Here is a 24,305-nt window from a genome sequence, read left to right as displayed (position 1 = left end):
TTTGTTGGCCACTGGAGATCCCCTCACAGAGGGGTTTAGGAGAAGAGATGGGTCAGTCAGGGTGCGATGTAGTACCCACGAAGAACACAGCTTTCCCCCAGTTCCTGGATGCTTCCTCCCACCAACTACCATGATCCGAATTCTACCTTGCAGGACCGGATAGGGCAGAGGTTGTACACTGGTGCATATGGGAGCTAGAGGCACAGGGAATCCAGGGTGGATGATACCTTCAGGACCAGGGGTGTGAGGGGCGATACTGGGACAGTAGAGGGTGAGTGGGTTGGAAAGGGGGAACCGATTACAAGGATCCACATGTAACCTCCTCCCTGGTAGATGGACGGCAGAGAAGGGGGGAAAGGGAGACTCCGGATAGGGCAAGATATGACAAAATAGCAATCTATAAATTATCAAGGGCTCATGAGGGAGGGGGGAGCAGGGAGGGAGGGAAAAAAAAAAAGAAGACCTGATGCAAAGGGCTTAAGTGGAGAGCAAATGCTTTGAAAATGATTAGGGCAAAGAATGTACGGATGTGCTTTATACAATTGATGTATGTATATGTATGGATTGTGATAAGAGTTGTATGAGCCCCTAATAAAATGTTAAAAAAAAAGAGAGCCCAGATGCTATATCTTTTGAAAATGAAATTTTAAATTTTGGTAATGTGTTTAGTGTATCAGGGTGGAATTGAAAATACATTGTTAACAGACTTGCATATTAGGTGGCATAATATTATCAAAATGTTTATTTTAATTTAAAAATATATAAACCATTAAGAAATCACTAAAATATTTTTTAAAGAATGAATACTAACTCAATTCTCAAACAACTCACTAAATAATAATAGAACAAACCTCATAGCTACCGATTGATGCCAAGTCATAGGGACCCTATGTGACAAACTAGAACTGCCCCTGTGACTAACATTGTACCTCTTTGCCAGAGCAGAATGCCCTGCCTTTCTCCTATGGAGCAGCTGGTGGTTTGGAACTGCTGACCTTACAGTTAGCTACTCAATATGTAACCACTATGTGACCAGGGCTCCTGAAATAACACAATAGAAGAGATAAAGCAAAATCACAAAGCAATATATAGCTAACCTCAAAGAGGCAGACGAAAGCCAAAGTGAAACAAATGGCAGCAATTTTGAAGAAACTAGAAACCAATAACAGACATCTGGGAAAAGTTCAGAAATATTTGGAAATCCAACCACAAACTTCTAAATAACCCATGAATCGGTAATGGGGATATCTCAGGGGAAACTGCTTAAAATAAACAAAAATGGGCATGCACTACATCAAAAGATGTAGTATACAGCTAAAGTAGCACTTAAGAAATTTATGAAAAGAGGATCCAAAATCAGTAATCCTAGCTTTAAACTAAAGAAAATTAAATTAAATCCACATCAAGCTGAGATTTCAGCAGAAATCAATGAAAATGAAACAGAAAAGTCCGTGAACCTGGATGCTTGTTCTTTACTAGATCAGTGAAATTGATAAACCAGGCCGAAGGAGTAAGACACAAGCTATCACTATTAGGAAGAAAAGAGAAGATTTCTTGCCAATGATCCACACACATATAGATGACAAGGAACCACTAGAGCAACAATAACAGGCCATGAACTAAGCACAACTATATCAAACTTAGGGGGCATGACAAGGAAAGGGGGAAGGAGAGTGGAGTCCTGTCTGACCTCTGTCTCCCAGGGGTCACACTTGGGCAGATGTGGAGTTTGTAGTCGCCCTTTGGGTAGCCATGGGAGCTTAGATATGGCCCGCACACAATTTCTTCAGAGCCAAGGTTTTCATTGACTAATTACAGATACAGATCGCCGGGCTTTTGTTCTAGCCCTGCTCTAGGGGCTCCAGTGAAGACTTTCCCCCAAGGGTGACTTTGCTACTGTTTAAAATATTGGTGGCTTAGTTTCCAGCATCCGAGCAACACACAAGTTAGCACATTCAGAGAAACTGACATAGAGGAGGTGCATCTCTGACCTGGTCCTCCCAAATAATCTTAACTCCTATATGATCTTGAGAAAAACAAACATACAACCTGGGAGTTATACAATGCCTGAGCAGCACTCTTCAAAGAAAGATCGTCATCCCTAAAAAAATGACCAAAGTATGAAATGCCACATGTCACAGCAGGATCTGGAAACGATTGTGCTGAGTAAACTTAGTCCATCGCGGAAGCACAAAATCTGTATCAGCCCAATCCTATAAGGAAAATTACCCAGCTGAAGGCAGGCTTCTGCTATCAGAACATGTAAACTTCTGATCCTGTCTCTCAACCAGAGGGTAGAGAGCATGCCTAGCATCCATGAACCATACATCACCCCTCTTATATGCATATGTTATGAACTACCACAAAAGAGGAGATCTCACCTCAGCTAGGGCCACGCTAGAAAGGGGAAAGGGGGAAGACCATCCACTTGATGCCAGACAACACTGAGACAAGGTTGAGACAAATCAACAGACATTCCCAAGGGAATGTTAAGGGAACCTTATCAGAAAGTCAAGTCAACATCGAGGGAGGGGAACATCTAGATTTGGGAGCAAACATTTACACTTCATGGGCAAATGAGCAGAGTAAATTCACGGGAAAGGATGCTCATCAGTAATTACATAGATCGCAGGAGAAGAAATCTAATACTATGTTCCTGGTTAGACACTTTGAATTAGTTTCTACCCAACCCTTGGTAACTCACACCATGTGCTATGCACTACAGTGACCTAACACACTGACCTTTCAGGGAACATGGTATCTCTCTTAGGCTACACCAGAAAGATTTGAACTTGGAAACCCCACTGAATGATCCGGGCATTATCTCAAAATTACCTGTAGTCCTTGGACTTGAACAGAAATTCCCTGGTGTGAGAAGAAACAAGTGATGGCCATCCCAATACTGTGGAATTGGCGGTTAGTGGACCTTGGTTAGTGTGGCAGTTACACAATTCCATGTCAACTTGATAAATAAGAAAGAAGGGTGGAGTCTAGCCTGTCAATCATGCCACAGCCTGATGATCCCTCCTTGTGGGCATGGCCTTCTCATGAGGATTCTGGGCCTTCTTCTCTTCTTCCCTAGAGGAGGGGTCCACTTCACATTCCTGCTGACAAGCCACATGAAGTCATGCTGATGGCAGCCGGAGCCCTGGAGATGTGTCCACTGCCATCGGACCCTCAGGGCTGTCCACTTATTGGCCTGTGATCTTCCTGCATTCTGCATCATTGTGTGTTCTGTGTGAGTCTGAAGAGGAATTCATGGGTTATTATCAGACTTATAAGCTAATATCGAACTAATGGACTTTATCTGGACTGGGTTGGAATGTTTTCCCAATATACAATGGCTCTTTAATATAAAACTCTTTCTTAAACATATATGAGTGTCAATGAATTTGTTTCTCTAGTCTACCTGGACTAACACTGTTAGGGTCCCTGGCTTTTCGGGCATCCAATGAACAGTGAACCAGAGCCACCACATATTTGCTATTTTAATGTCCTCCTTACTTTATTATGATATGTATTAATTAATATGTTCAATACAAATCAACTCAGATTATGTTTCTAAGCTGAGATGTAATTGCATAACTTCCTTTTCTCAAGTTATGTTAAATTCTATGCCATTGCATAAATTAATGACATTATCAATGGAATTGCATTATGCTTCAGAGAGGATGATTGATAATGCTCTTTATCATAAAATGATAATGAAATCTCTAAAGTGAACCACAGTTATACGTAATCTGTGGGCAAGTGAATGGACTCTGGACTCCCACTTAACTCTAGCCCCAATCCAAGAACATTTAGTTCTTATGACACGGCCCTGCTCAGTGCTCAACCTAGTGAAGAGAGCACTGGAAATATAGGTGCTACCGAAAAAGCATGGTGAAGAAAGCAGATGGTACCTGGCTATCAAAAACAATAGCATGTGATGTCTTAAAGTCTTGTAACCACGCAAGCAGCAATCTAAATGAGGCATCAGTTAAGTCCACATGGGAGAAGCACAGTAGTCTGTGTGATCCAAGGATGATAAACAACAATATCCAAATATGAAGGAGCAAAGGTAATCAGAGCTTAATTAGTGAACACCCAATTTTCAGAAGGCTATAGATGACAGTGGAAGCCCAAAATCCCTCTGCAGGGTCCCCACGTAGATTAAGCCTCTGGTGGAGGCTTAGTCCCTCTGACCACAGTTGCTGTCAGACAGACTATATTGTAAACGTGATTATAGTGGATGGAGCCAGGTTACAATGTGATACTTGATCCTCTTGAACCATTTTGGATTTGTTCTAGTTTTAAATATTTCTTGCTTTTATCTCAACAAGTTTTTCCCTCTGGTTTAATATAGCCAGTGATTTCATAACACACACACACACACATAAGGCAAAAGAAAACCCTAAATCAGTAAATATTTATTTACTGCTAAAATAGTAAACATATGTATATGTATGTATGTATATATATACATGCATATACACACACTGTTTCAGGGTTTTAGTCTTTGTTTTGGGGTGTTTTGGGGGGTGTTTCCCAGTTTATAAAGCACAGAAGGGACAGATATATACAGACAATAATTAGTGGAATGGCTTATTGGGGACACAGTGGGGGAAGGTTAGAGGGAAATGGGGAGCAAATAATGAATACAGGATGGGGAAAGGTTATTCTAAAATGGATTGTGGTAACATATATACAACTCTTTTAAAATAGGGCTGAACTATAGAAGTGTATGATAAGCAAATTATATCAATAAAACTATGGGGATGGGGAGGACTAAGAGTGTTACAAATGAAGCCTATGCAGACATGATGACCTAAGATGTATAGCAAGTGGACTACTGAGAAAGAAAATGTACATTCATTGAGAAGCTGGAGAAATCTAAATAGTAATGTAGTAATGTTAATTTCTTAATTTTAAAAAGTGAGCTGTGGTTGTATAAGATTAACATTTGGGGAAACAGGATTAAATATGACTCCTGTAACTTCTATAAATCTTAAGTTTTTAAATAACTTGCAAAATTCTTTTTATGTATATGTAGTTATGCATGTGCGCACACATGAACACACACATTTGCATATATACCTTCCTGGAAGCAGTAGAGGATGCTCAAGTGAGGGACTTTTGGGGTAACCCAGCAAGTACTACGTACCATCCTCCTGTACCACCCAGACCTCCAGTCCTGGAGGAGCCTGGCGAAGCCACCAAGGGTGTTTTAGGGGTTATTGAGGAAATGAACTGGGACCACTCATCCCCAAAATATTCTAAGGGCAGGAGAGGGAAGGGACTATGAAATGGAGCGGTCATTAGGCCACTCTAATTCATCAAGACTGGGTGGCCCTCCCATGTGCTTTGCCGAAGGGATGTGATAGAGGCACATAGTGGTGACCAAAGATCTCAGCATGGGCCTGGCAGAACAGGCACTGTACAGGTGAGGAATGAGGGAATGTAGTGATCCTCCATTTTCCTAGAACACTGATTTTCACAGAATAACCTGGTCATTGGAATCTAACTATGGGAAATGGGTGTGCAGGGGACTTTTTACCTCATTTGTTTTGCTCCTTGAACCTTTATTTCCTTCCTTATTTTGTACTGAATTTTATCCTTATATTTTTGTGCTTGAAAGTTCTTTGTGCATAATTATCATACTTCTTGACATACTTTTATCCCAAAAATCTCTAAATGTTAAGAAAAACAAAACCTTCTAGATTGAGTTATCACTGTAATTATTAATGGACACTTGATCAAAGCAGTATAATCAACACATTTTGACAATCACTATAGAAAAATAAATGTTCCCTAGAACTGCTTAATAGGATGGATAGTTTTTCTCCTAATTAATCCATTTGGTTATGGATGAAAGGAGAATGTTATTAATTCTATTGCTGTTTTTATTTGTCTTTTCTAAGACATTTAACCTTCAAGAAGACTTGTTCGTATTAAAAGAGTAGATGAGACCTTTTGTTTTAAATGGAATTTTCTATGCAAAATCAGAACCACTGCTGTCAATTCCAGTTGATAGCCGCCTTAAAAGGTTAGGGTAGAACTGCCCCATATGGTTTCTCTCAAGGAGCATCTCACCTTTAGGATCTTTAACCCCTACGCATAACCAGAGTTCCTTGACAAACGCCAAAACGCTGCACACTGCGTTTCATTCCTTCTAGGTTACATGTCAAAACTTAGTGATTTACTACGAGTAGTAGGTTCTATGATTTATGACGTACCATCACAACCATGGCCACCTTCAGCTTTCACCAGAACAAAACATGAAAACCACACACGGAGATCTATCACCCAGCTAGCCAAGCCATTTTGCTCTCAAGCCCTCAGCTGCTTGGTTGCTGGTTACACTTGTCCTTTGACCTCCCTAGCTAAGGTTCAGCACATGTCAGATACTTTTGGGGGGGACGGTGTGTCCTATTAACAGGAAAACCATTAGGGCAATCTTTAGCTTCAAAAAGAGGTGACTGCCCACTCCAGAGGATGAGGGGAGATGTGGTACAAATGCCCCTGAACGGCTCAGCACGCATATAGAGAGGCCCCAACACTAAAAGACAGCAGGAGAGCTGCTACAGCGGGTGAGGGGCCCAGCACTGCAGGACCAACAGGCCCAGCTGCGCGATTTTACCGCATTTCTCCAGCAAGGAGGGCGGCTGGCCAGTCGGCCCACGGGCCTCAAGGGCCAAGGGCGGCGCCGCGCGCCCTCGCCGGCCTGGAACGTGGGCGGCGCCTCGTCCTCTGCGCAGACGCCGAGAGGCGTGCGTGACGGCGCGACGCAGACGCGGGGGCGGGAGCCGCACAGCGAGGCCGTTGGTGATTGGACGAGGCAGGCGCCAGGGCGTCGCCCCCAGGCTTTGTGAGGGCGACACGAGGCCGGATTTGAAAGACGCTGAGCGCCGACCTCGTGGCGCCTGGCAGGCCGCTTGAGGTGAGAGGTGAGGGCCGGAGGAGGAAGCAACGGCGGCCGGCAAGCTCTGCGCCGCGGCCTGGCCCCCTGGGGTGGGGTCCAGCCGAGGGCGGGGAGAGCAGTTGGGTGGGTGGAAGCCAGGTAGGCCCGGAGGAGGCCGCCCGAGTGGGTAGGGGGAGTTCGCCGAGGGGCCACTCTAATGCGTCAAAGCTGACCTCTAGGTCGATGGACGGGCCTCTCCCACAGCCCGGCTCCCCTCTTTTAAGCAAAAGTGAGACTCTGGAGAGCCACGTTCTGTGTCTGTTAAAACTTTAGCACCGAAAGCGGGCCATCACTCGAGTTAAAGAGGGAATCACGAGCACGTGTGTGAGTAAGCCATAGGTACGATTTTTTGACTAGAATGGATATTTTTTATTTAGTCACTTTTTTCCCCCTTTCTTTCCAATTACCTTCCATTTTCTCATGATTTGCAGGTGAGAAGATGGCTGGCAACAACGATTGGTTCCAGAGCCCCCGGGTCCCTAGCTTTGCGCAGATGCTGAAAAAAAATTTGCCAGTTCAGCCCCCTGCGCAGACCGTGGCTGCACCATCAGGATACTCCTCAGAAAGTTATAGCCTGTCGAATATGGCTTCCAAGGTTACGCAAGTGACTGGTAGGACTGCTTCTTCATTTGTAACAGTGCCTCCGTTCATTACGATTCCAGCATCGCCAGTACGCATCGCCAGTACGACCTGCTGGACCTTTTGTTCACAGGTTTCAGTGGTTTGTATGCAAACGCACAGCCATTTGCCTGTCGGAATAGCCCACCTGGGGCTCGAGCCCAACCATGCTGAAGACCAGCTGTAGACCTTGGCTCAGTGCTGCTTAACTGTTGTAGATTGCCTTCAACTTAACCTTGTCTTTTTGATGCAAGGTGATTGTTTGCCTCTTCAGGGAAGGGACTGAACTTGTGTTGGTGACTTAGGTTCCACATATCATTTAGCAGAGTATCACAGGCACCAAAATTAGGACCCAAAATAACAAAAAGTTGCCCTGGTGTTGAGTCTGACGCAGTAAACCTATCTGGTTTCCAAACTAATCTTGCTCTTAGGGAGCCACTGGTGGGTTGAAACTGTTGACCCTTCTGTTAGCAGCTGAGCAGTTCATCACCGCACCACCATAAAGGAGGGACCAACATAAGCTTAAAAAAAATGCTTTTGAAGTCTGTGAATCAAGGTGGAAGCCAAACACCAGGTTCTAGTCCCAACTCTGCTACTTAATTCAATTCATTTTAAGCCTTAGTAATCACATGTGTGAAGTTGGCTTAGGGAACCTCTGAAGATATTTTCTCACTTGTAAATCGTGAGCAAGTAGATTCTTTATGGTACTTAACAATGAGAAGGCAGTGATGTTACCTCTCTGAAAAATAGTCTTCCTGTAAAAGACACATGGTAATAACAAATTGTGCATATCATGCCAAAAGACCTATGACCAAACGGATCTGAGACAATCTTGTGTGTTTAGGGAAGATCAAGTACTTTCACTTGTCTGCAGTTCAAACTCATCAACTGGCACTTGGGAGAAAGATGAAACTATCTGCTCCAGTAAAGATTTGTCGTCTCAGAAACCATAGGGAACTTTTTTACTGTCCTACAGGGTCTTCATGGTTGGAATTAACTCAGTAGCAGTGGGTTTGGATGAATTGGTTAGGTTGGCTCTGGTATTTGTTTACCAAATTGACCGATGTAAATATTTATTTTTAGGGAATTTTCCGGAACCATTGTTTTCCAAAGGACTTACATCTATTTCAAATCCAGTTCTTCCTCCCAAAAAAATACCTAAGGAATTTATAATGAAATACAAGCGAGGAGAGATAAATCCTGTGTCTGCCTTGCACCAGTTTGCCCAGATGCAACGGGTTCATCTTGACCTCAAGGAAACTGTAACAACAGGCAAGTGCAAAGTTGTGCCTGGTTATTGTAGGACTGGAAAGTCTTCTTCTTTTAAATACTGAGCATATAAGTTCGCTAACTTTATTTCCTATATTCACTTAGCATTAGGGTTAGATAACTAGTAGCTGTTTGACAGGAATATTCTTAAGTTTTTATATCTACACTTAACCTTTTGAGATGTCGATCATAATACATAAATAAAATGTTTTGTCTCATTGAATTGTAATTTATGTTGTCTATTTGAACTGAAATTTCATTAGCTTCATGGATTATCAGGTAAAATTTACAGAATATTATTCACACTTTCCTAGGGATGTTAAATATTTGCCGTATGAGGAGGATTTTGTGATAATGATTAAGAAAAAATTATCATTTGTGATAATACTTAAGAAAAAACCATGATCAAGTTGCCTTCTAAATTCTTGGGAATTAGATATGAAAATAGCACTTAATGTGATTGGTTCTCTCTGAGTTTGCCTGGCTGTTCTCATTTTTTAATTCCACCAATAAAAAAACAATGACTTTATTGAGCTTGTGGAAGACTAGAGATTATAGATTAGTGAAATGACAGAATGCAGTTTGATTTCTTTACCTGATGACCAGTGATTAGGAAAAAGTTTAGGAAAGTGGAGGACTGAGAGAGCCAATGCTCCTAAGAGGTTATGAGCAAGTTACATGTGTGAGGCAAAGAAGCACGGCTGAAAAAATAAAACCTTTATATGAGGGGACTTCAAAAAGTTCATAGAAAATTCTATTTTCATTCCATTTTCCACAAACTTCCTGAAGCACTCTTCCCCCCATGTGCTGTGTATGCTTGTGTGTGTGTAAACATATACAATCAAGTAGTTTTGGGGGTTTTTTTTGTTTTGCTTTTAATTCTCTTCCTGAAACTGACTTACTAGTGTGTACCTCAATGCAATTTTATTATTTTTCAAAATAATTGAAAGGTATTAAGACTTTAAAACACTGTAAAAGGTAGAATTCTCATCTTTCAAGTGGAAGACCAAGATTCAATTCCTGGCCAGTGTACTTCATACAAAGCTGCCACCTGTCTATAAGGGAAGGCTTTATGTGTTGTTGTAATGCAAGAAGCAGAGTTTCTAAAATATGGTCTAGGAAGAAAGGCCAACCCATCTTCTTCTGAAAATCAGCCCATGCGAAAGCCCTCTGGATCACAGTGGTCCAATGCGTAAACACTCAGGGAGGATGATGTAATGATGGAGGATTTGCTGTATGTCCTCTGGTCATGTGTAAGATCACCATGAGTTGGGGCTGCTCCATGGCAGCTAGCAAGAATAAAGATTGTAAGGATAATTGTAGCAATCTTGAGACTGTTGACCAAATTAAATTTTAATGTAGAATGTGGACTTTTCCTTGGTACTGTCATTATAGTTTGGCTTAGTTAATGATGTCAGTACTGTGGTGTTAATCGCTGTGTAACAGCTAGTTTTTCTCCGTTGTCTGACTTTCCTTGAAACATGTAAGCTGTTGGCTATAGTAGAAATAACTAAGTTGATCAGGGCAAATCTTCACTGTACTGAGCAAAAACAACTCCGAAGTACTATTAGTGGTTAATTGTGATCATTTGTGAGCAATGGATCAATTGTATCTGTAGGTTTTGTAGTGAGGCAAGGTAATTAGTATTTCCAACAAGCTCTGCAGGTGATTTTGATCTATAAAGTTTGATAACCTGAAGTTAATGAAGCTTAAAGGCTTACCATTCTGGAAAAGGTGACTTTATAGCAGATGACGTGGAGAATATATCACACATAAGAATGGTTTAGGCCACTTGTTAAATATGCAGAATATTCTGCTAGTTTGAAACCACCAGGCTGGCCACGAGGCTTTCTACTCCTAAAGAGAGATAGAGTCTCAGAAACCCGCAAGGGGCAGTTCCACCCTCTTCGGGGGGGGGGGGGGCTGGTAGGAATCAGAATCCACTTGATAGTGAGTTTTGAGGGGGAAAATACCTGAACATATCTCTATAAATCAGTTACTAAAAATCCCATTTTACAGATGATGGAAGAGAGGAGCCTGTTCACTTAAAATCATGCTGGTGGTAAATTCTAGGGAAGGATCTTGAACCTAGGTCTGTCTCGTGGCCAAGGCCCACTCACTTTGAAACATTTCAAAGCCCATATTGCATACTACGCACAGCAAGACACTTGCTCCTGAAGATCCTTCTGGGATCATTCTGACACAACAGAAGAAAGCCTGCAGAGATTATAGCACAAGACAGAACAACTTAAAAAAATGTTTTAACCTAATTTTCAGCAAATGTACAGGCTGTATTTTACATATTTTAAAACTTCTAGAAAATATAAGCTGCAAAAAATACAGACTACTACACTCAGAAAATTCTACCTAGAGAGAATTACTTATCAAACCTTGATGTTATTTTCTTCACTAAAAATTAAAAGTAATGTATTGTGATTATGAATATGAGGCTTAATTACAGGGACATAGTTCTTAGCCATCCATAAGCAAAAAAAGTTAAGACATACCACTAAAAACCAAACCCCATGCTGTGTCAATTGTGATACACAGTGACCTATAGGCATAGGTTCCCAAAATTATTTGGCCTACTGCCCCCTTGTCACATTACCCTGCCCCATGAATTACAACTTTTATAGTAAACCCCAGGGCTTCTTAAACTACTTCCACTTTGGACTCCTTTTCAACCAAGAAATTTGCAACATGGGCAAGGTGCTGCTAAAAACACCTTGTATTCATTATGCATTTATTTAATTAATTTTTGGTTATTGCATGTTTAGAAACCTTTACTGTTGTAACACTTTTTGTGACCTCTGTTCACTTACAGGACCCAATATGGGACATGACCCACAGTTCAAGAATCTTTGCTATAGCCCATAATCCAGGATAGATAGCTGCTTTTGTGCCCCCAAATTGTTCCAGTGCTCCCCATGGGGTGGAATCACCCAGTAGGGGAAACACTGCTATAGGCAAAGTAAAGGTAATCCCTAAAATTTCTTAGGCTGATGTGTATAAATCTTTACAGGAAGAAAAAAACCTCATGTTTCTCATTCAGAGTGGCTGGTGGATTCAAACTGCCAACATAAGGCTATCAGCCCAATGCATAACCCACTATTACATCAGTGCTCTTTATGACATAAAAAGCCCTCATAAAGTCCAAATGCAAAAGCCCTGGATTCAATTCCCGACCAGTACATTTCATGTACAGCCACCACCCATCTGTCAGTGGAGGCTTGCAGGTGGCTATAAAGTTGAGTAGGTTTAAGTGGGGCTTCCAGACTGAGACACTAGGTGTGTAGCCTGGTTATCTGTTTCTGAGACGTTGCCATTGAAATCCTTCATCATAATAGTCTAATCCACAGTCAGTCTTGGGGATAGAACAGAACTAAGTGGTCTTCTTACTTCATCCATGGACCACCTTGAGCAGGTGGGCCTCGCAGGATGACAGCTAACAAAAACAAAGTCCACATACCAACAAATAAAATGTGAACCAGAAAAATCTTTGATCTGTACGTTTAAGAGCTGTTCCATTTTCATTTATCATGCAGATAGTTGGGTTATTAGATCTAATTCTCTTAGGAATTTTGAGTAACTAGACATTCAGTTTAATTCTTTAAGATAGCTTGTTTCTCTTTGAGTTCCTTTACTAGCTATAAGAAGACAACCAATTGAATTGTTTTCCTAGAGGTGAGTAAATACTGATGAATGCATAGGATTTCTTCAAGATGTCTGTGTCCTAGAGCTTAAAAGATCGATGAGACACTCAGAATGGAAAATATTTAGTGTATTTGCTATTGAAGTGTGAAAGAGCAGGTCCAAGAGATGATGGGAAGTTCACATTTTGTCTTTCAGTGTATTCAATACGTATTTTGAGTTCTTAGGATCAACCATGTGTAGCTTGTATTCTAAACTGCTTTTGTTTACTTTGCATCTGGATCCAAGCTGGCTGGTACAAGGGCTCCTCAGATCTAGTTCAGGAGCCTCCCCAGGTTCTGTTTTAACTTCCACTTGTCCTGAGAAAAGAATGCCGTATCCAGACTTTTCTGAAGAAAGTCATTTTCCAAAATTTTAATCCCCATATACTATTCCCATATACTTTTCCTAAGACATATTGTGACATATCATGGCATTCATTCTGAATTCTTTTTCAAGGTAATGTTTTGGGACCATATTTTGCTTTTTGTGCTGTGGTGGATGGTATTCAATACAAGACTGGACTAGGACAAAATAAAAAGGAGTCTCGATCCAATGCAGCAAAACTGGCTCTTGATGAACTTCTACAATTGGATGAACCTGAACCAGGAATTTTAGAAACATCAGGTAAATATTTTTAATTATACAGCATATGAAGAATATACTAGTTTTCTGGAGTAATTGACAAAAAGAAACTAATAAAGTAGTTACTTGACAACTTAAAAATGTTTCAGGATTTGAATGATTTCCTTTTGTTGCTGTCTGTTTGCTGACTTCTAACATGTGGCCCTTTCAGGTAAGCATTGGACTGCTAACTGCAAGGTTAGAGGTTCAAACACAACAGTTACTCCATGAGAGACAGTTAAGGCTGTCTCCTCCCATAAACCCTTAGAAGCCTTGGAACCCCTCTATAGGGTCACAGTAAGTCAGAATCAACTCAAGGCCAGTGAATTTTTGGTAAAATGCTCTTGGATATTTTATCAGCAAAAGATAGCATTATGTTAATAAATTTCTGATAATTTGTCCAGGACTTGAGTAAAAATTTGTTTTTGTTTTTTTCCCTATAACTATTTAATTCATATTACGCAATTACTGTTGTGCATCTAATCTTTAAAGATTTTCCTTGTGAATTTTGTATAGTCTTCATTTAAATTTCTAGGATCTCTTTTAACTCTTTGGTTATTATGCTTCCCCCACCCTTTCCAGGTTCTCCCTAAATTGGGGACCAAATTGTGAAGTCTTCGAAAGTATGCAATTAAATATTGCTCAAGAAATTGTCTGGCAAAATAACTGATGATACTAATTTTTACTTAATTACATTTTCAATAGAATATTAATATAAAGTGTTTTATACTATAAGTAGCAAAGTGTTTATAAGCATCTAGGATACGCTTTTAAAAGTTTTTAAGGATGTTTAATTATAAGCAAGCTATATATATCAAACCAACTCGACAACCCCACCACTGAGTCAGTTCCAACTCAGCAATCTTACAAAGAGTTTACAGGGCTTGATGAGGCTTTACGAACGAACTCAGCCTCATCTTTCTATAGTGCATCAAAAGATCAGAAAATATGCCTACGGTATTTCAAAAATAGCCAAGATGTTTATCAAGGGTTAGCATTAGGTGGGTTAGAGCTGACAGATGTATACTGGAAAAAGTGATCACTCCTGGATTACTCTTTAATTACAGAATAGTAACTGTTGGAATCTCTGTGATGTTTTGTTCACAGGTCCTCCTCCTATTCCTGCAGAACCTGTCATTTCACCTGAACCAGCATATGTTTCAAAAATACATTATGGTAGGAAAATTCCTTCATGGTGTTCTTTTTTAAGAGTAACTTAAAAATTATAAAAGCAATGATTAATTATAGGTATGATCATATAAATTAACATTTTATCATTCAAACCTGTCACAGAAAATGACAGAAATAAGTAATTGAAGAGCGAGCTTTTTTCCTATAAGGAGATGATTCTTTAATTCATATAATTGATTTTGCTTGATGATTGTTGGGCATTTGGGTGATCCATCTTAAATAATCCATTTCCTTCTTTTTAATGCCGGTAAATATACCACTGAAGCCCAAGAAAACTGCAACTGTAGTTGAAGTTACTACTTATATGTGACCTTAAATCCATTAGTTCTCTGTGCAGCCTAATTTACCTATGAAATAGGGAAAATAATAATTACCTCATAGGGCTGGTGAGGATTCCAAAAATTAATATAAAGTGCTTATATCAGTGCTTGACACATAGAATTAAAAAAAGAAATTACCATCAAGTTGATTCCAACTCATATCAAGCCTATAGGGTAGGGTAGAACTGTCCCTGTGAATTGGCGAGACTATAAATAAAATTTAATGGGAGTTATGTGGTTGTCGTCACCACCCCTCCCCCCAGAATCACTGTTGATTTTAAACTAGGGTAGACAGCCCAATAGGTAACCCACAACTCCACCTGGGGTAGGAGCTCATTAAATATTAACCGCTCATTAAAACGAACCTTGGGGGCTTAGTGGTTATACATTGTGCTGCTTTCCTCAGGGTCAGCAGTTTGAAACCAGCAGCCACTCTGAGGGAATAAGACTGGGCTTTCTACTCCTGTAAAGAGTTACAGTATCAGAAACTCAAAGAGGTAGTTCCACCCTGCTCTACAGGGTTGCTATGAGGCAGAATTGATTTGATGGCAGTGCGTTTGACTTTGGTTTATTATATATAACAAAGAGCCCTGGTGGTATAGTGAGCTATACATTCAGCTGCTAAGTGAAAAGTCTGGGGTTGGAACTCAATAAGCCACTCCTGGGGAGAAAGATGAGTCTCACTGCACTTGTAAAAATTTAATTAAAAGTCTTAGAACCCCAAAGGAGCAATTTTACTCTGTCCTGTAGGATTGCCAAGAGTCAGAATTGACTTAACAGCGGTGGTTTTTTAGTAACATGTCAGCACATTGAACAGTATATCAACTATTGTTTTACTCTTCCTATTAGAAGGAGCCTTTGTGGCATAGTGGGTTACATGGTGGGCTGTTAACTGCAAGGACAGCAGTCCGACTGCAACAGCTCTTCTTCAGGTGAAAGATAGATGACTTTGTGTGCTGGCAAAATTTCATAGCCTCAAAAACCCAAGGGGCCAGTTCTGTTGTCTTAGAGGATTGCTGTGAGTCAGTATCTGCCCAGTGGCGGTCAATTTCCCACTAGATTGTGAATAGGCTGAAAGACACATAACTTTAATTCTTAATTTCAACATGCCTACATGGTAGGCATGTTTCAGATTCTCAAATTTAGAATGTTTATAGAATTACAATAAAAGAAAAGGAACCATTTTTCCAAGACTGGAAATTACTATTAAACAAAGTTGAATTCTGTTATATTTTAGAGAAAGGCCTTGCAAATTCTTGTGGGACCATAGAGTGAAATGACCAGCTAAGGCAGCAGTTCTCAACCTCTGGGTCACAACCCCTTTGGGCGTCAAACAACCCTTTCACAGGGGTCGCCTGACTAACAACAGTGGCAAAATGACAATTATGAAGTAGCAACGAAATAATTTTATGGTGGGGGGTCACTACAACATGAGGAACTTCAATAAAAGGGTCGCGGCATTAGGAAGGTTGAGAACCACTGAGATAAGGGAAAACAAGCACAGCTAAAATACAAAATCCTGAATAGTTCCATATATTCATGAGACCTAACAGAAAAAGGAACTGTTGAATGAAGAAACTAAGATGGATAAGTCTTAAAGTAGTTGTTACCTGCTGTAAGTTGGTTCCCATACCTAGCTACCCTATGTTCAACAGAAGGAACCACCAACCAGCCCTGTGCCATGTTCACAATTTATCTTCTGCTTGAACTCATTGTTGCTGCCACAGTGTCCATCTACTTGAGGGGCTTCCTTTTTTTCTCCGCCCCTCTGCTTTACCAAGCATATTGTCCTTTCCCACGGACTGGTCTTCCTGACATTGCCAAAGTACAGGAGACTTGAGTCTTCTCATCCATGCCTCCAAGGAGCTTTTCGGCTGTCTTTCTTCCAAGACAAGACTTGTTTGTTCTTTAAGCAGTCCATGGTAAGTTTCAGTGTTCTTTGCCAGCACTATAATTAAAATGCATACATTTCTCTCCACTCTTTCTTACTCAATATATACCTTTCACAAATATATGAGGCAATTGAAAATACTATGGCTTGGGTTAGATGCACCTCAGTCCTCAAAAGTAATCTTGCCTTTCAACATTAAAAAAAAATTATTGGGGGCTCTTACAGCTCTTAACACAATCCATACATATATCCACCGTGTCAAACATATCTGTACATATGTTGCCATCTTTTTCAAAACATTGTCTTTATACCGAAGCCCTTGGCATCCACTCCCTCTTTTTTATTTTTCCTCACTCCCCCATGTCCCCTTGATAATTGATAAATTATTCCGTTTCATTTTCTCATGTCTTAAATTGACTGCTGTCTCCTTTCACCCACTTTTCTGCTGTCTGTCCCCCTAGGAGGGTGGGCCATATATCAATTATTGTGATTGGTTCCCTTTAGCTCCATCCCCCTCCCCTTAGCCTCCTAGTATTGCTGCTCTCATTATTGGTCCTGGCGGGCGGGCTGGGCGGAGTGGGGGGTGGTATCTGTTTGGGATTTCCTGTGTTTCGAGCTCTTATCTGTACCACTGTACATGTTCTGATCTAGCTAAACATTCTAAAGCGGTCTTGTGCAGCACATTGACCTATGCAGTGCATCCTTTGATTGCTGATTTTTTGATTAGGGATCCAAGAGAAATAAATTCCTTGACAGTGTCAACTTGTTCTCCATTTATCATCATGCTACTTAGTAGTGCAGTTGTGAGGATTTGGGAATTCTTTAGATAGAATCCTAATCCATACTGAAGGCTGCAATCCTTTATCTTAATCAGCAGGTGCTTCAAATCTTTTTCATTTACAGCAAGCAAGATTGAGCCATTTGCATCTCACAGTTTGTTAATAAGCCTTCCTCTGATTCTGATGCTGCATTCTTCATACGATCCAGCTTTCTTTATAGTCTGAATAAAGATTTCAACACTGACACACACTTTTACTGAATTTAAACCATGCAGTATCCCCTTTTCTGTTCACATAACTGCCTCTTGAACCATGGACTAGTTCCCCATGACCACAATGAAGTGTTCTGTAGTTCTTACTCTTCTCAAAGACTGTCTATATTTGGTTATGATTCAAACAGCCAGATATCTTGGCATAGTCAATAAAACACAAGTAAAAATCTTTCTGATGTTTTCTTTTTTGAGCCACGATCCATCTGACGGCAGCAATGATATTTATTTTATGTCCTCCTCTGATTCTGGCCAGAACCTTAGGTCAGTATACTGCTGCAACTGTTGTTGGATGATTGTCAGCACAATCTTACTTGCATGTGACATTAATAAATTTGCTCTTTCTGATGATTTACCTTTCTTTGGACTCTTGCAATCATTTGGCCTAGGAGTTAGTTGTCATCCAAATCTCCTGGCATAGACAAGTGATTGCTTCCAGTGTTTCATCAGCTCGCTGAAATATTTCAATTGGAATTCCATCAATTCCTAAAGCTTTGTTTTAACTAATGCTTCCAGTGCAGCTTGAACTCCTTCCTTTAGTACCACTGGTTCTTGCCTCATAGTTATTTTTCATCTAGTGACAGTGTTCCTTTCCATCATCTTTTGATGATTTCTGTATTATTCACATTAGATCTTTCAGTATGTCAGCTCCACAGTCTTGAATTTTTTTCTTGGATTCTTTTAGTTTAAGGTAGGCTGAGCATGTTCTTCCTGTTTGGTTTTCTAACTCTAGGTTTTTTCACATTTCATTATAATACTTTTGTCTTTTTGAGCTGCCTTTTGAAATGTTTTAAGTTTTTGATCTCATGATTTCTTACATGATTAACAGCAATTTTCAGAATTTTTTTCTGACATCAACTTTGATCTTTTTTTTGTCTTAAGGACCATTTACTTTCTTAATGAGTGCTGTTCTGTATATCTCACAGCTCATCAGGTCTTGTTTAATAATCAGATCTCTTAAGATCTTGAAATTCAGGTGGGATATGCTCATGGTTGTATTTTTGTTCTCATGGACCTTTACCTTTCTTCAGTTTTATCCTGAACTTACATAGGAGCAAGTGAGGGTTTGTTCCATAATTGATGTTTTCAGCTGTTACTTCTAATTTTGAGTTGTGCTCCAGCAGGAACTAAAGGTCCGGAAGACCGTTCTCTTTCTGCATTATTATGATTGACCCAGGTTTGAGAATGCAGTTCTTTTGAGTCATATTTTGAATGTCTTCTGACCTGGGGCTCATCTGACAGTGTTCTGCTTCTATTCATGAGCTTTTCAGGATCTGATGATGTTTCTATGCTCCATAAGGTTTTCGATGGCAAATTCTCCTGAAGCTGACTGTCTGTTCTTCTTCATAGGCTGTTCTTAGTCTGGAAAGTCTGCTGGACACTGTTCTCCTAGGGTGTCTGCTGGTATTTAAAATTCCAGTGACGTAGTTGCCAGCGTCATAGTGACACATAAGCCCCCACAGTACGAAACACTGAGTCTTTCAGTAGTGATCTCTTAATATGGAAAGAGCTCAGGTTTTTCTTTCAGGGTTGGTGGGTGTTTTTAATCAGTAAAGTGGTAAAATTGACAATTAGTAGATTAATATGGAAAAGCAGGCCATAGTTTGTATAGAAGAAAGAACATTTTGTTAACTCAGTGCCATCAAGTCAATGCTGACCCTATAGGACAGGGAAGAGCTTCCCCTTTCTACTCACAGGTATAACAGTATCTGAGACTATAACTCTTTATGGGAGTAAAAAGTGCCCTGTCTTTCTCCCTCAGAGTGGCTGGTGGTTTCAAACTACTGACCTTATGAATCACAGCCCTACTTACAACCACTATGCCACCAGGGCTTCTTATTTTGTTAATGGTAACTTTTAAAGGAAATAAAGGAATAGAGTTGGGTTTGATAGTCTCAAATGAAAAGTAAAGTGTCAGAAAAGTCAAAGCCAAAACAAATCCACTGCCATTAAGTCAATTTTGACGCTTACCCTTTGCAGTGGTTCTTAACCTTCCTAATTCTGCAACCCTTTAATACAGTTCCTATGTTGTGCTGACCACCCAACCATAAAATTATTTTCATTGCTGCTTCATCACTAATTTTGTCACTGTTATGAATCATGCAACACTGTGAAAGGGGTTACGACCCACAGGTTGATAACCACTGTTTTATAGGGTTTCCAAGACTACATCTTACAGAATCAGACAGCTTTCTCTTTTCTCGCAGAATTGCTGGTGGATGTGAACCATTTTACTTCGTAGTTCACAGTCCAGTCCTCACCCAGCATCATCACCAGGGTCAGAAAAGGGAGGCAAACATTACTCTCAAGTGCAGAGATCAAAAAGGACTTACCATTTTTGAAGAAAGAATACCTACCAGATCTGAACACTTTGCTGTGGGCCAGATAGAGTTGACAATTCTTTCAGCCTGTATATTCTACCATATGGTTTCCAGTTGGACTTTCTGGAAAATATTAGGTCAAAAACAGTTTCATATCAGGTTAGTTTATAATCCATTACCTTTAAGTCAAGTCCAACTCATAGTGACCCAGTAGGACAAAGTACTACGGCCTCATAGAGTTTCCAGGGCTGTAATCTTTATGGAAGCGGATGGCCCTACTTGTCTCCCACAGAGACATTGGTGGGTTTGACCTGTCCCTTTGCACCCGAGGACTTTAGCCACTGTGCCACCAGGAATCCTCAGGACTACGCTAATCTGTAATACTCCTTTTCAGTCAAGGTGGGGGAAAAGCACTTTATTTTTGGTCAAACAATCCTATAGAAAATTGGAGACTGGTAAAGCAGAATTTTAAAATATTAACACAAATGATCAATCACTTTGATCATTGTAAGGTATATTTTCCTGTCTTCCTATTTTTCTTAACATGTTGAATATGCTGCTTTAGAACATTTAACTTTATCCTAAGGTAGTAGTACATTTACATGGTTAAATTGCTTAATTTATATTTTATGTGTATATATACACACATTAATTGTACACATACAAATTGTTAGTATCAAAATTGACTCATAACAACTCTTATGTACAACAGAATGAAGCACAAATGTACAAATATACAATTCAGCATATATTGGATGTATATTGGATGTATATATATTACACACATACGATTTTGAATCCTCTATATATAACATGAGTATTTATACATGTTATTTGAAAACTATTCCATAAATTATACTGTAATGTATTTTACTATTAAAATAGTAGTGATCATTTAAATCCTTTCTAGGCATTTACTATTATAAGTAATGTCTTTAATGTCTTTGGACATAAATCTTTTACATTTCCTATTTTTCTTTGTACAGATTCCTAGAAGAGGAATTACTGGGTCAAAGCATATGAACCTTGTTCTCCATTGCTTTAAAACTTTTGATACTTATTGCTAAATTGCTTTCCAGTAGAGCTTTACCATATAAAAGATTTCTATCATCTGTGTGAGAATTGCCTCTTTTATTGTACCTTTGTCAGTTTTTTAAAAATAATCTATTCTAAGATTTTAGGGGAAATGTCAAATTTTTCTAAGCTTGAATTTAGAAATTTCATATTAAGTGAATGTTTCTTCATGCATTACTGTTATTTCTTAGAAATGTTTAATTTTTATTGGTCTTTAATAATATTCTTCAATAAATGTGTAGCAGTTGGTGACTGAGCTTAGTATATCTTTGCAACTTACACAACTAAAGATAAAACCTGAAGCAGTAGTTACATAATAAGTTAACAATAAATTGTTGTATTTCCGGATCCATATTCCCTTCACTGCTCTGAATCTTAGGTAGATTCTTAGATCCTCAAACATTGAGCTTAGATGGAAAGTGGAACAAAACCACAAATAGCTGATCATACTTTAACGGAATTTAGAGACTATTTTAAGACCTTAAATAGTTTTAGCTCTTCCAGTTGTAATTTGGTACATACATAATTTGAGTCAGTTAAAGCCTAGAGTTTCTGTTCCATTGTTTAGCTAATTTAGCACAGCAAAGTACAACTATAATATTCCAAGTGTATTTCACTAATTCTAAGAGCATTTCATAAATAGGCATGCACCTCAATGATGGCAGAACATTCCATGTCACATCATGGATTAGATAATATACAGTTTTCTATCCATATCATTTGTTTAAATAGCGTCTCCTAATGTATACTGAATCTTAATACATGTATTCCTTTTTCCAGAAGACTGCATATAATCATTTTTAGTGTTGAGATGTAAACAAAGAGAATAGTTAATAATATTACTTAGACCTCTTGAGTCTCTAGTCCCAGACTCCCCCACTATTAAATGCCTACAAATAATGGTTTCCCTTGATACTGATCTTCTGAGATTCTGTATATACAGATGAAACATTGGAAATGAAGGTTTTAAAAGTGAACACTAACCAAGTGATGATAGTATGTCTTGACTTAAAATTGTTATCCTGGAAAAATTGTAACAACTTCCCTTTTCAGTCTTAAACTCTCATTCAGTCATTCATGTGATTACTTTTTTAAAAGGTTCCCAGTAAATTGCCTTAACACTGAAACTTTCCGTGGACATACGTGTTCTACTTTTCTCATTTGCTAAAATTATTCCCTGAGCTTAATAAACGATCCTTACTTTCAGTTCCTTCTGTTTAAGTTTTGGTGCATTCCTACTCATGAGTTATAATGTAAATATTTCTAGAATGTGTGGTGCTGTTGATCACTAAATAGGTAAGCAGATATTTTAGGAAGATAAAAATTTAAATGAACACAAATCAGTGAATTGGGAGTTAATAGTTTTATGAGAGAATAGGGATGGTATCATTTGCATTCTTAAGCAACTGTGATGGACAGTTTGAGCCCTCAGTTCTGTTTATGGAAGAACAAACATGGCCTAACAAACAGACCTAAAATTATCCCTCATTTAAAAGATTTGTTTCCTAGCTATAGCCTTTTCAAGAGCTGATAATGTTGATTACTTCAATTTGAGAGATAGAGCAGTAGCTGGACTCAGTTTTGTCATTTGGATGTGATTTAAAGATATGCCCAGAAATGTTTTTGTAGTTCTTTCAAATGAAAAGAATCAAGTGATGAGCAAAAATCACTTTTATGCAATCAGATCACCTGTCTTCATTAAAAATAGTGATATTTTTGTTCTGATTTTTTTAAAGACACTAAACATCAAATGAAATTACAAAAAAATCTTCATTGCATAGAACTGATTCCAACTCACAGCAACCCAACAGGACAGAGTAGAACTGCTTTTCTGGGTTTCCAAGACTTAGATCTTTTCTGGATTAGGAAGCATCTTTTTTTTTTCTTTTTCCATTTGGAGCAGCTGGTGGTTTTGAACCCTTATTGACTTTGAGGAGTACGCACAACCCACTACCACTACACCACCAAGGCTCCTTGCGTGAAATTAACTTGAAATCAAATGAACTTGATGGATATTATCTGTGTTGTAGTTTTTGCTCATTCTTCATTCCCAATAATTTGACCATTATCTCAACAACCGACATGAGTGTGTGGGACATGTTCTTGCACTTACTCCTTTCCTTTCCACATACATGCCAATACAAGGTAGAGTTAGTTGCTAATGTTTTATTCATAACATTCCTTACCACTTTCAATTTGGATTAAGATCAAGAAGTATAGTGTTAATTTCCAAATTTTGTGCATGATATCTATGTGCAACCTTTTTAATCTGTAGCAAAACATTTCCTTGGCACAAACGTAATTCTTGTTACTATAAAGTTCAGTATGACTTTTCCAATACCATAACACAAAATAAATGCAACATATCTACTGCCTTTGCGTCAATTCTGACTCAACTTCATAGAGTTTCTGAGGCTATAAACTTCAGGGAAGCCTCATATTTTTCCTGTGGTGTGGCTGGTGAGTGTGAACCCCACTAAACCTTCAGTTTAGCGGCCAATGTGTACCAACTATACTACCAGGGCTCCTAATCACTGCAGAGGGGATGGTTAAGTAAATTATAGTACATTCAGTCTATGGAACCATTTTAATAATGAGGCTGCCTTTGAGTGATATCTAAGAGAAAGTAAATGCCAAAAAAAGTATCTTAGCGTGCCCAGATTTTGATTTATGTGTTTACATATACAAAGATTATTACATAAAATATCCATAAGAAATTGGTTGCCTCTGAGATTGACTTCTCAATGTATATCCTCATATTAACCAAAATCACAAACTCTAATCAAGTCAATGCCAACTGATAGCGTATCCTGTAGGACAGGGTAGTCCTCCAGACTAGAAGTCTTTATGGGAGAAGAAAGCCCTGGGTTGTTTTTTCTCCTCATCTTACTATTGCCAAAGAGTAAAACTGAACAAAAACACATTATTAAAAAATCATTAAGTGGAGATAGAAACTACTGTATCATAGGTATTTTGGTGATAAAGAGCCAAATTGATAAGAACTCTTTGTACTGTATAAAGATCAAGATCCAATTTATATACCATATCATGAGGTTTTAATACCATTAGCATGAAATAATTAGCACTTCCACAATGTAGGCTTTGTGATTAGATGAAAGAAAATCCCCAAAAGCTCATTCAGCTTTCTCTTAAGAATTTTGGTTTACCTTTGTGATGTTTCTTTCATTTTTTGTTCTTGTGATTATTTTTGCAAAGAAGAGAATATTAACAATATTAATATAAATACATGGGAACTTCAAAAGGTTAGTGGAAATCAATTAAAAGATCAGGAACCCTCCCTCATAAACAAAAAAAATAC

The 24,305-nt window shown here is 39.1% G+C and overlaps 1 protein-coding gene across 2 annotated transcripts in view; it reads left to right on the top strand.

The window, feature by feature from the left end:
• The first annotated feature begins 7,379 nt into the window (after nt 1-7,379).
• The window catches only part of ADAD1 (adenosine deaminase domain containing 1), a 54,284-nt gene continuing 37,358 nt past the window's right edge, over nt 7,380-24,305 (top strand). For both annotated transcript variants that reach the window (XM_075544828.1, XM_075544827.1), the window contains exons 1-4: nt 7,380-7,551; nt 8,642-8,830; nt 12,977-13,144; nt 14,249-14,317. In XM_075544828.1, coding sequence (XP_075400943.1) covers nt 7,380-7,551; nt 8,642-8,830; nt 12,977-13,144; nt 14,249-14,317 — 598 coding nt within the window. The remainder of the gene's footprint in view (nt 7,552-8,641; nt 8,831-12,976; nt 13,145-14,248; nt 14,318-24,305) is intronic.

Source organism: Tenrec ecaudatus, chromosome 3 (genome assembly GCF_050624435.1).
Source record: "Tenrec ecaudatus isolate mTenEca1 chromosome 3, mTenEca1.hap1, whole genome shotgun sequence".
NCBI classification, from domain to species: domain Eukaryota; kingdom Metazoa; phylum Chordata; class Mammalia; order Afrosoricida; family Tenrecidae; genus Tenrec; species Tenrec ecaudatus.
This window is presented reverse-complemented; position numbering and strand designations above follow the sequence as displayed.